Here is a 16,955-nt window from a genome sequence, read left to right on the forward strand (position 1 = left end):
TAACATAACAAATGTGGTTCGTGTCACATTCCTATAGAAATCCGTTCTGTATTTTACACTCTTAGCACATCTCGATTTGGGCTAACCCCATTAAAAGTGCTCACACAGCACAGATCCAGAGCTAAAGAAGTTCTGCCTTACAAACATTAAAAATAAATGAGGGCCAGGGCACCTGAGTGGCTCAGTCGGTTGAGTGTCCAACTCTTGATTTTAGGTCAGGTCATGATCTCACAGTTCGTGGGTTCGAGCCCCATGTCGGGCTCTGTGCTGATTGCATGGAGCCTGCTTCGGATTCTCTCTCTTCCCCTCTCCCTGCTCCTCCCCCACGCTCTCTCGCATTCTCTCTCTCTCTCTGTCTCTCAAAAATAAATAAATAAACATTAAATAAATGAAGACCTCATAACATAAAAGGTGTTGTTGCAAAAAACCAGAGTGGCACCAGTTAAGTAATGGATTGGTGGGTTCTTGTTTAAGAAAGAATCTTTCCCTCTAAAGTGAAATTTCTGCGTCCTCCTCCTGCTCTTTCCGTAGCCAGTGAAGAGCATGTCCCTTTCTCAGCCATCATGCACATGCACCTGCATGTGTACACACACACACACACTCTTGAGCTAGTGTCTACTCTCCTCTTTTCACTTGATCTCCACCAGGTATCTGGACTTCCTGTCTCCCATCTAATTTAAAATACTATTTTATTCAGATATATTTTGAAATCTTATTTCTTTGGTAAATTATAGAACATTCTAAGCAGCTAAGCCACTGTGTAAAGTATAGAGTTTAGGGGCCCTTGGGTGGCTCAGTCGGTTAAATGTCTGACTCTTGATTTCGACTCAGGTCATGATCTCATGGTTTATGAGATTGAGTCCTGCATGGGGCTCTGCGCTCACAACACAGAGCCTGCTTGGGATTCTCTCTCTCTCTCTCTCTCTCTCTCTCTCTCTCTCTCTCTCTCTCCCTCTCTCTCCCTCTCTCTCCCTCCCTCTCTCCCTCTCTCTCCCTCTCTCTCTCTCTCCCTCTCCCTCTCTCCCTCCCTCTCCTTCTACCTCTCCCTCTCTCTCTCTCTCAACATAAATAAACATTAAAGAAAAACTGAACTATACAATTTAGTGGTTTTTTACTATATTCATAAAGCTGTGCAACCACCACCACAGTCTAACTGCAGAACGCTTTCATCCACCCCAAAAAGAAATCCTGTGTCCTCAGGCAGTTACCCAGGCTCTTCCCATGCCCTCCATGCTGTCGACAGCCACTCATCCACTTTCTGTCTCTGATGATGTGCCTGTTCTGGACATCTCATGAATGGAAACATACGCTATTTGGCCTTTTGTGTCTGGTTTGTTTCATTCAGCATAACGTTTTTGAGGTTCAGCTATGTTCTGGTATGTGTTCGTACTTCATTTCTTTCTATGATAATTTCCCATTGTATGCATATACATTTTTTATCCACCAGGTGATGGACATGTGGATTGCTTCTATATTTTGGCTATTATGAATAATGCTCTGTAAATATTCATTTAGAAGGTTTTTTGTGATGTGTTTTCATCTCTCGAGTAGATACTAAGAATGGAGCTGTGATTGTTTTCCCACAGCAGCTGCCCCATTTTACATTCCCACCAACCGTGCCAACCCTCACTGCTGTCTGCCTTTTTGGTTAGAACATCCTAGTGTGTGAAGTGTTATTTCATTGTGGTGTTGATTTGCATTTCTCCAGGAACTAATGATGTTGAGCATCTTTTTTTTTTTTTAATTTTTTTAATGTTTGTTTATTTTTGAGAGAGACAGAGTGCGAGCGGGGGAGGGACAGAGAGAGAAGGAGACACAGAATCTGAAGCAGACTCCGGGCTCTGAGCTTTCAGTACAGAGCCTGACGCGGGACTAGAACTCACAACCGTGAGGTCATGATCTGAGCCGAGGTCGGACGCTTAACGAACTCAGCCACCCAGGCACCATGTTATTGAGTATCTTTTTATGTGTTTGTTGGCCATTTGATATCTTCTTTGGAGAAATGTCTATTCAAATCCTTTGCCCGTCTTTTAATTGGGTTTCTTGAAGCACAAAAGTTTTTAGTTTTCGTGAGATCCAATTAATTTTTTAAAAATCTTTCGTGCTTTTGGTGTCATTCATATCCAAGAAATCATCGCATAAACAGGTCATGAAGATGTATACTTACGTTTTCTTCTAAGGGTCTTATAGTTTTAGCTCATACACTTAAGCCTTTGATCTTTTGAGTTTATTTTTCTGTGCAATAAGGACCCAACTTCATACTTTGTTTTTTGCATGCAGATATCCAGTTGTCCAAGCACCATCATTTCCTTTCCCTACCACCTACCCCGCTCGCCCCTTGAATTGACGTAGCATAAGTTGTATCTCCAAGCACTCCTTAGAAAGCTGGCTCCTACACAGATGCCAGTGGGGGGAAGGAAAAGGAGATCTCTTTACAAATAAGCCTCATATTTTGCCTTACATTTGCTCTGATTGGTAGGACTTTGGGAATCCAGCATACCTTCTGATTAAAGTGATCTCAATATTATTGATAGTATTTAGCCTAAGCGAATTGAAAAATGGGTTCTAAATCTAAACGTGGCCTGTTTCCAGCACTCTTTGCCATGAACACTCTGAATAGGTTCTTCCAGGCCCCTCCTGTATTTGGCTTGTTATCACTGGAATTTTTGTGCCGTGAGAACCCCATAACCAGAAACTTGCCACAGGGCCATTCTCCCGTTGTTTCTTCCCAGTGTTCAAGAAGCAGAGCCTATGCCTAAGGCAGTCTTACTTCCCTTGCAGTCTGACAGCCACTACTCAAGCCACTCCAGCAGCAATACCCTCTCCAGCAACGCGTCGAGTGCCCACAGCGACGAGAAGTGGTACGATGGGGACCGCACGGAGTCTGAGCTCAATAGCTACAACTACCTGCAAGGCACCTCCGCTGACAGTGGCATCGACACCACCTCCTATGGTCCCAGCCACGGCAGCACGGCGTCCCTGGGGGCTGCCACGTCGTCCCCTCGCTCAGGGCCCAGCAAAGAGAAAGTGGCGCCCCTGTGGCATAGTTCCAGCGAAGTGATCTCCATGGCAGATCGGACTTTAGAGACAGACGGCCTCGGCATGGACCGGAAAACAGAGTCCTCCCTGAGCCTGGACATCCACGGCAAGAGCCCAGCGGGCTCAAACCCTCTGACAAGGGAGAACAGCACTTTCAGTATAAATGACGCTGCTTCCCACACAAGGTAACTGCCCTCCCCTACCGCCTCTGGCCTTCCCAGCCCACTCCCGAATCGAGTTTCCAGCCTCATCTCACTTTGCTTCACTCAGTAGAGTATAAAGGAGGGGTTTTCCGTGCAGTGACCGCTATTTTTACATATGCCTTTTATTTGCCACCAAAATATTTTATTCCTACAACCCTAATGCATTATTTTTAACTGAGAAAAGTATACGGATTTACTCTTTGTAAAGTTGTGTTTGATCTTATAAAAATTATCCTGTGTACCAGAATTAGAGAAGAATTTTATAATTCAGGCTTTCAGGTAGTGATAGAGAACGTCTATCAGTCAAACAGTCTTTTGAACACTGGAAGAAAATCTTGAGCGTATTTTTAGAAGAAAGGGGTCTTTTCTAAGAGGAACATGGTGTTATTTATGATGCTCAGCCCATCCTTCACACTGCCTGTCAGAGAACATCACTTAGCCAGTGTTTGCAGGGGAATCCTTTTCCAGGAATTGCCTCCTGCCAGTGATATGTTGAGGGTTGGGGGAGGGGAGTCCAGCAGGAAAGTGTAGCTAAAATTAGACATCCCATGTATTCGGAGCAGGAAAGCACACATTCTCCTGTATCCTTAGAGATCTCTCTGATAGGCAAAATAAATACCATTTTTCATTTCCTCTTTTGGATTTGAGCCCAAAATCCAAAATATGACAAGATTCTCCCTTTGAAGGAGGAAATATTCCAATACTGTCTTTTTGGGCCTGTTGATCTCTGTGGTGGTTTCTCCTTTTACCTCTCATCCTTGGCTGTCATTGATCAGTTTGCACGACAGCACCTGACCTTGCTGCCTTCTGGGCCTCCTTTTATTATTATGCCCTGAAGAAAAACAGCGAAGAAGCTAGATTTAGTTTTACTGTTCAAATGGGAATCTAGGCACATAATCTGCCAGTAAAAACCGGATAATCTTAATGACAGAAGATGTCCTGGATTTAATTTGGATTTGTTTAACTCGACCAGTTAAATTTCAGTTCTCTCATTGTGTCTATATTGTTAGTGATAAGATTCCTGACCTTTGCATCTGAAAATGTCCATTTGGCCCTATGGTGTGAAGCATTGCACAGGTTTTTATTCTGTTTACCACATTGCAGGCCTGGAAACTACTTGACCCCAAACAGAAAGGGAGTTGGGAAGCAGTCTTGATGTTCTTAGTACCAGGCACTCAGGCATCTTTCCACGATTCAAAAAATAGAGTGTTTGATTCAGATGTGTTAAGGAAGTATTTGGGGAAGTAGAACAGAAAGCTGGACGTCAAATACCATAATAATGTAATGTGGACCTAGAATCTCATGACCAATAATTACAACAGTCACTCACTGTTTGGGGCATGCCCCACCGTCTCACCGGCTGCTCCTGTGCACAGACTCCGATTGTTTTTCAGTTCCAGATAGTTTCTGTGTCATTTCTAGGTTTAGCTTGACTTCTGCCTTTTTGGTGTTCTGTTCTTTATTTCGAAGAGAGGCTATCTTTTCTTTTTAACAATGTTTGAAAGTTTATTTATTTATTTTGAGAGAGAAAGAGATTGGGGGAGAGGGACAGAGGGAGAGAGAGAGAGAATCCCAAGCAGGCTGCTCTCTGTCAGCACCCACCCAGCCTGACATGAGACTCAAAACCATGAACTGTGAGACCATGACCTGACCTGAAACCAAAAGTCAGACACTTAACTGACTGAGCCACCCAGGTACCCCAAAAGGAGGATATCTTTTTAAGAATGATAATTCCATTTGGGGATATGGCTCTCTGGTCTAATTTGTTGGCAGAAGAAAGATTATAGAGGTCTTGCCTAGAATAGCATCACCATGTAGTAAGGTTGAAAAGCAGTGGGCAAGACGTCAGCTGTGCCCTCTGACACATCCCGGGGGATCTACAGACAGAGAGACACACACACACATTCTCTCTCTGTCTTTCTCTCTGTCTCTGTCTCTCTCTCCCCTCCCCCTTCCCCCTTTCCCCATTTCCCCCAAAATAGTAGGCACCTGGGCTTGCATTATCTGATTGTGCTGACTGGGGCTGCCCGAAGGCCTCAAAGCATTATCTGTTTTCTGCTTCAAACTGATCATGCAGAAATCATTTAAATCATCATTTGGAAATAACTTTTCTGTTGAAAGTCAAACTTACTAGAAAAGAGAAGAGAAGAATGTGGCCTTTCAGGGAGGGCACAGGGCTTCCCACCTGCTGATGGGTTGAGTCACATTCATTTCTAGACTCTGGTAAGCGGGATGCTTTGTGACTTGTCTGTTGGTCTTGGCAGAGCAGGCTGGATAATCAGAGCTTTAGCAGACTTCCTTCTCTGGAGGAAAGGGGGACTTAGCCACCAAATGCACAAAGCTAAAGAAACTAAAATGACTGCAAATTAGAGTGTTTGTGTCCTCAGAAGACAGGAATAGCAATTAATGTGGAGATCTCTTGACAGTGCATAAAAGAGCTTGTACCTGGGACTTGGTGACAAAATCTAAATTACAGTGATTAAGTTCCTCTGCGTATTTCTGGCTGGGCTGTGTTCCTACCCCCTCCGTCCTCCAGTCTCCCTGTTGATGATTGTGCAGGGTTTTTGTGGCACCCCATGAGAACTGCATTAATGTAAGTTGGTAATTACACCGAGTTGTTATATTTGCATGTCATTAAGAGAAATCATATACACTGATAACTTTCTACATTCGAAAAGTCTATAAATTGCTCTGAAGTGCTGCTTCCCAGAGTATATCTATGTATTTTCTATGAAGTTTGGAAATTTAGAGAGAGGGTCCTCCCCCCCGCCCCCGCAATGGCTATTTGACTTTCAGCTCTTAAACCACTCAAAAAATGGTTTGTGGTAAGCACAGGAGAGGTGAAGATAGTTTCAGTTTTAAAACACTCTTACCAGCTGAGTTCGTTTTTTTCTTAGAGTTCTGGCCTGGGCAGTAGGCAGTGCTGGTTTCTCTGATGACCAAAGACCTCTTTCGTTAGCGCTGTGTAACCGATGGTAATGCTGATGTGAGAACTAGATTTAAGAGCACACATTATAGGGGCGCCTGGGTGGCTCAGTCAGTTAAGTGTCCAACTCTTGATCTCAGCTCCAGTCATGATACCATGGCTCACGAGGTGTGGAGCCCCCCTTGGGGCTCTGCACTGACAGCGCAGAGCCTGCTTGGGACTCTCTCTCTACACTCTGTCTGCCCCTCCCCAGCTCGTGTGTGCTGTGCTCACTTTCTCTGTCTCTGTCTCTCTCTCAATAAATAAACTTAAGAAAAAGAAAGAGCACACGTTATAAAGCTGAAAACCTCGTAGTTGCAAATCCACATTTCTTTCCTGACGTCCTGTCCTGACCTGATCGAGTATCCAGGCTCTATGGCCACCCTCATTCGCCAGCCGTTCTGCCGCCTCCTCTTGATTCCTTGGGCCCCCTCAGAGCTCTGCAGCCGATCAATACACTCATGTGATGACTTCCTTTTTCCTGCCATCCAGTCCTGGAGGATTTCTCACCCAATATGTTCTTCCCAAACACCTTCGCATATTGTGTGCCACCAGGAGCGTAACAGGAAGGTGCTCGGTACATCTTGGTGATCAAATATGAATAACTTGTTCCTTAAAGATCTCACTTTTTGCCTGAACACTCAAGGCTCCCACTAATAATCCGATTCAAAAATAACATAAATCCTCAATTCCCGATGAATACCGTATGTCAAAGCTCATTGTATAGAAGTGTCACTATTTGCACAGAGCTGTGTGCTCCTATGTACAGGTATGTGTATAAGTCCCAGTACAGCAGGAACTTGTAGCGAAGTCACTTCTCTGAAAGATTTTCATCTGCAAAACATAACCAAGGAGGACTTTTTAATAGCTTGTATGCAAACAATCGATGTCTGAGTGTAAGTTGGTCAGTGTGTGACGTTCACTAGAAGGGTCATCAGTACAGTCAGTTTGATGAATGTATTTTTTCTGGTTGACTTAACAAGTTGACTGTTCATACCAGAAATGCCGTACGTTTCCCGAGAGTAGAGGTAAAGAAGGGCTTCTTACGTTCACTTTACATCACCCGTCAACGCATGCCTCAGGCTAGCGTAGCACGCTGGACTGTCGATGATCGTGTACCGCTGCATGTTAGAGCCACTGTGTCTCACTTTGGCCCTCTGCCCTCTCTGGCGTCCTGTGTATGCGGAAAATACGCCTTCTTTGTTCAGAAATTATTCTGCCATCTTTATCTGTAACAGTTCTCTCTTAAATATCTTCTGCCTGGAATTTTTTGTAATTGCCAACAATTCAGTGCCTCTCATCTACACTTTTTTCTTAAGGTGAGGATGTTCTTTTTCTAAGATTCACGAGCTAGTTCTTCAGAATGTGAAAGTGCAGCCTCTCAAATGACAAACCCAGAACTTCTCTTCAGCATGTGGTTGGCTCTGCTTGCCTGAGGTTTGTGGAGCATTTTCATCGATAATTTTCCGCTCTGTGGTCCGACACAGAGTGGACATTCAGGATTACATCGCATTTTGCTTTTATAGCAGAACTCCAGGTGATCTGTGCTAAGCTACCGTGCCCCATTTCTTTAGGTTTACCGAGTGGGGGATTAGTTTATCCAAGAGTGCAGTGGTGTTCAGCTAATCTCAAAGACTGAGAAACAGAGCCACTGTGGCTGAAATGTCAGGTGTACATTGGGAAAATGAGACTTCTGTCAAGTGCAGATGTCAGATTGCTTGGGGCAGCACTCACTGACACAAAGTTTATCATTACTTTGTTCTACGATGCAACTAATTCCTTCATCCCATTGATAGGGAAAGCCCAGATTCTCCAAATGCCATTAAATCGTAAGACCAAAAAGAATTCTGAAAGAGCAGAGTCCATTCCTTGTCCTATTCAAACCATCCTACCAGGATGAGAACTTGTCCAACCGCTTCCAAAGGGGGACAGGAGTAAGGTAAGCCCGAGAAGAGAGGGCCCATGACCTTTCTGAGCAAGTTCAGTGTTTATCACATCCTGTCCCTGTTCAAAACTTTGTCCTGTGTCTGTGTATCTGAAATTCCTCTTGCTGTAACTTAAATACACAATTAAGAGAGAATGAATAGTTTCTCTGAGCTGAGTCTTTTCTAAACATTAAGAAGTTGTTTTGTAATTAAAGCCACCTCAGAGATTTTCAGGGGAAGTGTGTGGGTGCGTTTCCCTCCAGGTGGTTTGAGGCCCACAGGGTTGGTCACTTCAAGGAGCCCCACCAACAGCAGGGCCTGGGGACGGGGCTGCAGAGGAAGGAGGAGACCACCTATTTGAGAGCAAGAGGAGGTGAGACGCTAACACAGTAGTTCTTAAACTCTAGGGACATGGGAATCCTTTGGGGGGAGTTTGTTAAAATACAGATTTCTGGAGCTCCCGAAGATCTGACAGAAGCCAAGGAATCTTCATTTATATCAACACCTGCAGATGGCCATAGTCCACAGCTGGAGAAACCCTGCTCCAATGGCTTCACCTTCTTGATCTTGACAGTATGAAGTTGGATTTCGATGAAGTCATAACAATAGGAATAATTCAGCTGATTCAAGCAGTGGTTCTCCAGCAGTGTGCACACTTAGGGGAGAGTCTGCAAAAATACATTCACCTAGGCACCTCCTCAGCTCTATCAAATTAGAATCTCTGGGAATAGGGCCCAAGAATGTGTGTTTGGAAAGCCCCCAGGTGATCCTCATGTGCCTACTTGAAGTTAGAGGCCAAGTGTACCAAAGTGCTCACCTTGCTTCATGCTGTGAGTTGTATACTTTAAAGAAGGAAGAACTACCAATGAATTATTTTTTTTGCTTTTACCTTTGTTCCCAAATCTAACCAATTGTTAATAGGGCTGTCTTGATTATAACCATCCATGAATAAAAGTGTGCTGCTATTTCACACCTGGGATCTAGTGCCAGCCATCATGTTCACAGATAAAACCAATGTCTAGGTCCGTGGTCTTAAGCAGTTATCTTTTTAAGAATACACTTGTAAACAGAAGCATACTCTGTAGATTTAATTATTTCTTGCAATAAAAATAAAGCAACATCCAATTTTAAATACAATATGAGTAAAATACAGCCTTCATACGTAATTCTTACATTAAAACAAACGGCTAGTTTATTTGACAGTTTCTTTCATCAAATATTGAATGTCTACAATGGCCAGGGACCATTAGGCATGGAGAATATAGCAGTGAAACAAAAATTTCAGCCCTTATGGGACGTAGATTTAAGTGGGGGAGACAGACTGTGTCAGTAAGGTAAAGAAGTTAAGACAGATGGTGCGCTCCGTACGTGCTAAATACCATATGGAGGTATTTTACTGGGTGTCTAGTGTATTCCGGCATTGTTAGACACACAAAGAAAAATCCCTGCCTTCACAGAGTTTATAATCTAGTTAAAAAAACTTACTGAATGCCTCCCAGGGAAACGGAACTAATGAAATTCACACAGGAAGCAAAGAGCTCCAAAGAACTGGTATATGCTGTATATATTGCTCTCTTTGATGTTTCCAAGCCTTTTCCATAACTTCCTTTTCATGCAGTCTGGACCTTATGGTGGAAACGGGCATAGCTATTTTGTAAAACATGGAGGAATGATTTGTAAATTAATGGACTATACAATTTACTCTTCATTCTCATGGCTAATTATTTCTGTTCTGACCACACATTTGGTCTCTTTGAAAGCCCCAGGGTTTTGGGGCGCCTGGGTGGCGCAGTCGGTTAAGCGTCCGACTTCAGCCAGGTCACGATCTCGCGGTCTGTGAGTTCGAGCCCCGCGTCAGGCTCTGGGCTGATGGCTCGGAGCCTGGAGCCTGTTTCCGATTCTGTGTCTCCCTCTCTCTCTGCCCCTCCCCCGTTCATGCTCTGTCTCTCTCTGTCCCAAAAATAAATAAAAAACGTTGAAAAAAAAAAAAATTTAAAAAAAAGAAAGCCCCAGGGTTTTGCATTCCCATACTATCACATCAAGATACTTGCTGCTGAGAAAGGGAAAATATGGGAGATCCAAATGCACCGATGGTACCGTAGTTCTCAAGTTAGGAGTTAAAGGGCCACAGCATCAGCTGGGAATGAGTCGCAAGTACATATTCCCATGTGCTCCCTCTCCACCCCCAACTCAGAATCGCTGGGGTGGGGCCCTGCAGTATGCATTTTAACATGCCTAGAATGCGAGCACCAGATCTAGTACTTAAAAAACACTTGCACTCGCTGGTAGATGCTGATCAAGGCAAAGCAAGCACATGATTATTCACGATGAGAGGTGTGCACATTAGACTTTGACTTATTTTTCACTCTGTGGGCATCTGCTTCAGATCATAACCACAGATGAGGCTTGAGACACCCTCACATCTGTGTTACAAGTGCATAGGAGGTGGATATATTCAGGTGGGGAAAGTCTGCAAACCAGAGATAAGCTGTTGTCCCTAAGTGAGCAACACATAACCACGAGCCTGTCATCTTGTGGCAAATGACTCCAAACGCTGCACTTGTACTATTTCAGAAACTCCTGTTGACACTGCCTCTGCTCCCGGGTGTTGCTGTTAACGTGAGTCTCTTGTGCTACCGTGTCTGAGCTCATTTGCCTCTGTCTTTATGTCCTTCCCACTTCACCTACCCACTTGTAGTCTGTTTTCCATAACAGAGACCTACTGTTACTTTGTTCTCATTGATTTAGATATGGCACTCATAGAGGAATTTTGTATTCAAGGTAAAAACTGGGTGAGATTGCATCGTTTTGAAATTTATGTTGCCCTTTGAGGTCTTGTAAGGGTTTTTTGTTTGTTTGTTCATTTGTTTCCTTTCTTTCTTTCCCTTCCTCTCTAGCTACAAAAATCTCAGGGAAAAAGAAAACTTGTTAGAGTAATCAGAATATGGCTGGCCATTTCTTACCTCCTCCTTAGTTACAAAAATAAAAGAGACGGTTAAGTTTGATCTGAAGTGTTAACAAGGCCCAGTTAGTGTGGGAAACCTGCTGGGTCAGCTCTGTCCCCACTCCCACCCCCTCTTTGCCCTGCTGGTGGCCAAGCTTCATGGAATGTAGGGCTTGTACTCTCAGGTCATTGACTTACATAGTTTTGTGGGTGTGTTCTCGTGGAAGTAGAACATTTATCCCAAAGGAGGCACAGGTCATATGTGTTCATCCGCTTGCATTTTCACAGAGTGAACATGCCCATGGGATCACCACCCAAATCAAGAACTAGAACTTAGCCAACATCCAAACTCCCCCCTCCCCCCACTCTTCTCACTTGCTTTCCCTGGTCATTCCCATCTCTTCCCGAAGGTAAACACAGTCTTGAATCCTAAAATCACACACGCATTTTGCCTATTCTGGGGTTTATATAAATGGAATCCTACCATATGTTTTATTCTGTGTCTTTAAGTCAACATTATGTTGGTGAGATTCACTCATGTGCTGCAGGTAGCATTGCTGTGTTATATTTACGTCGTGAGAACCTACCACAACTCATGTAGCTATCCCACTATTGCACATTTGGAGTGTTTCCAATTTATGGATGTTACAGGTTCGTGTACGTGTCCTTTGGTACACATACGTGTACATTTCTTGTGAGTATATACCTAGGAGTGGGGTTGCTGTGTTATATGATACACGTGCAACTCTCGCAGAGACCGAACCAGTTTGTCACACAACCAGATTGTGGCAAGTAACACTCACATCGTGTGCTCGTTGCAGTCACTTCACATCCTTTCTAGCACTTGATGTCAGAAGTCTTTTAATTTTAGCCATTCTGGTGGGGGTGTACTGGTTCCCCCTTTGACTTCCATTTGCATTTTCCTCTTAACTGATAATGTTGAGCACCAACATGTATTGGTCTTTTAGATATCCTCTTTTGTGAAATTCCTTTTTCAGATCTTTGCCCATTTTGTCTGTATGGTGGTCTCTCCTATTGATTTTTAGGAGTTCTGTATTCTGGATAGGAGCCCATTGTTGGACCTGTATTTTATACATCTTCTTTTTCTGTGTCTTTTGATGAATAGACGTTCTTACTTTCAATGGAGTTTAGTCTTTTCCTTTATGATCCTTTAAAGAGACTTCTGCCTCTATCATAAAGATGTTCTTCGTGGTATAGTCCAGAATCTTTGGATCTGTGTTTCAATACACAAGCCAGCTGGAATTGATGTTTAGGTAAGGTTGCAGGTGGGGGTTCAAGATCACTTTCACCTGCGTGTAGTATCGCCTGTCTCAGCACCGCTAAGATTTGGGGCTTTTGGTTTTGTTCATTTGCTTAGTTTTTAAGTAAGAAACGTTTTTATTTTAGAATAGTTTTTGACTTGCAGAAAAGTTACAAAGCCGTACAGAGAGTTCCCACGTCCCCTCACCAGTTTCCCCCATTGTTGTCCTTTGATGTTCCTGTTCCTGTGGTACATTTGTTGTAGCTAAGGAGTCAGTATTGATGCATCATTATGAAAAGTCCATACTTCATTCAGTTCAGGACCATTGGGTTTTGACCAACAAAGTGCTATTGGCAAATGCTTTGAGACCCCATCCTGGTCACTAAACCTTCAGTGACAACTTTCATTGTAGTAAGAGCCAGTGCACAAGGGCTCCCTTTGCTCCACATCCTTTTCAACACCTGTTATTTCTTGTCTTTTTGGTAATAGTCATTCTGACAGGTGTGAGGTGATATTTCATTGTGGTTTAGATTTGCATTTCCTAGATAATTAGTGAGGTCGAGCGGCTTTTCACATACTTGTTAGCCATCCGTATATCTTCTTTGGAAAAATGTTTATTCAGATTCTATGCCCATTTTTTAAAAAATGTTTATTTTTGAGAGAGAGAGAGAGAGAGAGAGAGAGACAGAGCACAAGCAGGGGAGGAGCAGAGAGAGGGAGAGACACAGAATCTGAAGCAGCCTCCAGGCTCTGAGCTGTCAGCACAGAGCCCAACGCGGGGCTCGAACTCAAGGAGTGTGAGGTCATGACCTGAGCCGAAGCCAGACGCTCAACCGACTGAGCCACCCAGGCACCCCTCTGTGCCCATTTTTAATCACATTTTTTTTTCTATTGAGTTACAGGAGTTCTTTATGTATTCTGGATATTGTGTCCTTACCAGAAATATGACTTGCATTCATTTTATTGATGGTTTCCTTTGCTGTGTATAGCTTTTTAATTCGAATACTTCCACTTGTTTATTTTTGCTTTTATTGCCTTTGCTTTTGGTGTCAAATCCATAAACATCATTGCCAAGGTCGATGTCAAGGAGCTTATCCCGTGTGGTTTCCTCTAGGAGTTTTATGGTTTCAGATCTTAATATTCAAGTCTTTAGTCCACTTTGAGTTGATTTTTGCATATGGTGTAGGATAGTGATGCGTTTCCATTCCATTGAACAGCTTTCTAGAGAATCAGTCTTAATGCCAGATGCCATGGGGAAGGAGACCTCAGTGTGCCCCTTTGGCCGTGGATGTGGATGTGTGGAGAACTGTATGCCTGATCCAGTGTCGTGTCCCTTCCTCAGCCTGGACCTGGGGAGCATCACCAGGAGCCCTGGTTCTGAGGAAGGCAAGGCAGACAGCCACCGAGACTGCTACACCTGTTATTGCCAGTTCGCCTGTTACTTGCCTCTTCCAGGCTTCACCGTAGCAAAGCTCAGTTGTTAGCATGTTTCAGAGCATCCCTGACAGTCTTAACTATTTTCGCTTTTTAACCTCAAAGTGCAGACTCAGCCCCGGTGACCGTGTTTCATTTTCACAGCAGACATTTAAATTATAGCGAGAAAACAAGACTGTTTTGGCTAGCCAGCCCATCCCCATTACTGTTTTATGAAATACTCATTGTTCTTTAACCTGGCCATCACTCCTGTCCTGGACGACACTTCGACGGCTGCTGTGCTGACCCCGGGATGCACGCATGCACACCAGGGTCGTTTTGTCTCTGTCCTGCTTCTCCTCAGCACCATGGGCTCCCGACACTCTCCCAGCCCCGTTGTCTTCACCAGTGCCAGAAGCTCCCCTAAAGAAGAGCTCCATCCTGCCACCTCACAGCTCCTACCTTCCTCCTCCTCCTCCTCCTCCTCGTCTGGTCCTAGGACTTTCTACCCTCGCCAGGGGGCGACCAGCAAGTACCTGATTGGTTGGAAGAAACCCGAAGGAACCATAAACTCCGTGGGATTCATGGACACAAGAAAGTAAGAACTCTTTTGCTTCTCTTCCTGAGTGGTTCGCTTTCAACATGACCAAGAACAGAAAAGGTTGGGGCAATTTCCTGCAAGAGAGGAAGCCAGCTGGGGTCTGGGAAGGCATTGGTGTTTGGTAGGGAGATTTTTTTCTTTTCTCCTGAGTAAAACCTGTCTTCAGTTATTTCTCTGCTTCATTCCTTAAATAAAATGTGTGGCAAAACACTGATTTGAGAATCTTCGATCTTGTAGGAAGAGAGTATGTCTGAAGAACAGACTTTGAGATAAATGACCCTTTGGCACTAAGATGACACTATCCCTTTGATTATATTAATCACAGCCTTCTCATGTCATCTTTAACTGGGCTGGGAGCCACTGGAGGGAGTATTAGAAAGGGACTACCCCTGAATATAAAGAACTTTTTGATATATAAGATATATATAAATCAAAGTATATATCAAAGATACTTTGATATATAAGTATAAGAACTACTTATAAAGTAGTACAGCAAGAAAAAAGAAGAAAAACAAAACCCTACGCGATTCATTCAATTATGTTGTTTGTATTTGTACAAAACTTACACTTGAGATTCATAGCCTGTGGTCTTTTATTAATAAGTCTTGCTAATTTGGGCTTAGTGGAGCTAACAGTTTCCCGTAGAAGAGTGATTTAGTCATCAGAATTTTTTCTTTTGCGTTTAGATTGGTGGTGTCTTTCACAAACAGGTACCCCAGCAGATTCACCTTTTCTCTCCTGTACTTCTCCACTGACTTACAGCCTCTGGGCCCATCGCCCGCTTCCCTCAACCTTGTCAGCTGGGCTGCTACCCTCTCTTCCCTTTCTTTCCAGGCGTCACCAGAGCGACGGCAACGAGATAGCCCACACCAGGCTGCGTGCCTCAACCAGGGACCTCCGGGCGTCCCCCAAGCCGGCCTCCAAGTCCACCATTGAGGAGGACCTCAAGAAACTCATCGACCTGGAAAGCCCAACTCCCGAATCGCAGAAGAACTTTAAGGTACAGGACAGAGCCCGGGGTAAATGGCAGTAAGAGAGGCCCAACGGAATGGGGCTGCTTGCCGCAGGACATCCTCCTGGAAGTGCTGGCTCCTGGCTCCTCTTCTGTGGAGCCCACCTCCCGCCATCACCCCCTTCCCAAAAATGAGCTCATGCTTGGGTGTTCTGCCCCACTGCCACACCTCTCGGTCTGCCTTTAGATTAACCTGTCTCTCCTGCCACCAGGCTTTCTTCAGTGCACCAGCCATGCTCCTGATGAAATATTAGCTCAGATGACATTGCTTCTGAGAACTCTGCAGAGGCACCTTTGTCTCTCTTGTCAGAGTTTTCTGTAAAGGCTTTAGTGCCTTCTGTCCGAAGGGTCCCTCCCCTGACAAGTAGCCCAGAGTTCACGTCCTGCCTTGTGTGCCCACAGCAGCCTGCACTTTGGCCTCACCTCTGTCCCCTGACCCACCAGGCAAGCCTACTGGCTGTGTGCCACATACTGGCCCGTCGCTCAGAGAAACTGCCTGATGGACACTCACTCTCTTCACCCCCTCACCCCCAAAAGCCACCTCTTCAGCCCAGCAAACTAGGTTTACACCTACCTACACATACCTTCTACATGTACCTTCAGAACTTTCTAGATTCTCTTTACTTTACCGAGCCTTCTCTGTACTTCCCTCCCAGAATTACAGTCGAGAAATGCCTTCTCTAAACCCAGCCTCCTTCCCCATCATTTCCCAAGCACATGCTCAGGGTATATGTTTGTGTGTCAGTGGCCAAACCTTTGCCTGCCCACGTGGCAGCTCTGTCCTGCTCTCCTCAGCTCAGAGGACCACTGAAGCCTACTCAAGGCTCTTGAAGGTGCACGATCTCACACTCCCAGGGCCCGGAGCTGGTTGTTTGCTGAGTGGGGCCCAAACGTAATTGGCTCTGAGCATAAGGCATTTCTGTCTGCGGTGTGTGGTGTAGCCCCAGGAAACTGGAGTCTACCTCCAGGAAGGTCAGGGCAGCAAGCTTTGACATGTTCTGTTCTCCAGGTTCTTAGCCAAATGACTGGTAGTCTGTTTAAAGTGACTAGACAGTGTACTTCAGGGACTCTGACAATTGAAGATGTAAGCTACATATTTCCCTGAACACTTGCTGTCCTCGAACTGGGATCAGAGTGCAGGGTGCCATGCCCAGCGGGATGAGCGGCGTGGCCTTGTCCATCCAGGCTTTGTCTCCACTCTGGTGTGTGTACAGCACACGTACATTCCTCTGTGTGTGTGTGTCTTCCTCAAGATAGGTCAGATTTACCTCCTAAACTTAGAAATCCACATTTATAGAAATCAAACGTATTCCAGAGGCCAGTCTGGAGTTCTGCTGAGAAATAGATTTATTAACATAAACATTAACATCATAAATCATTTTAAAGACTTGCCATTCTTGATTTCTGTAATTTCTGTTTTATAAGCCAGCACTTAAGACTTCTGACTCATCACCCAGGGTACAAATGGTTTCCTTAGCAACCTTGCAAAAGATAGTGCTTGAAACTTCTTTTTCCATCAGAACCCAAAGAGGTATATTAAAACGTTTAAGTACCAGTTTCAAAATAAAAATTATTTCAGATTTTTCCTTTGA

At 44.4% G+C, this 16,955-nt stretch overlaps 1 protein-coding gene across 13 annotated transcripts in view; it reads left to right on the top strand.

Annotated features, from left to right (window-relative positions):
• The window catches only part of SIPA1L1 (signal induced proliferation associated 1 like 1), a 362,552-nt gene that overhangs the window by 325,218 nt on the left and 20,379 nt on the right, over positions 1-16,955 (top strand). For all 13 annotated transcript variants that reach the window (XM_042943670.1, XM_042943676.1, XM_042943662.1 and 10 more), the window contains 3 exons: positions 2,782-3,224; positions 14,115-14,348; positions 15,186-15,351. In XM_042943670.1, coding sequence (XP_042799604.1) covers positions 2,782-3,224; positions 14,115-14,348; positions 15,186-15,351 — 843 coding nt within the window. The remainder of the gene's footprint in view (positions 1-2,781; positions 3,225-14,114; positions 14,349-15,185; positions 15,352-16,955) is intronic.

This window comes from Panthera leo, chromosome B3 (genome assembly GCF_018350215.1).
Source record: "Panthera leo isolate Ple1 chromosome B3, P.leo_Ple1_pat1.1, whole genome shotgun sequence".
Classification (NCBI taxonomy): Eukaryota; Metazoa; Chordata; class Mammalia; order Carnivora; family Felidae; genus Panthera; species Panthera leo.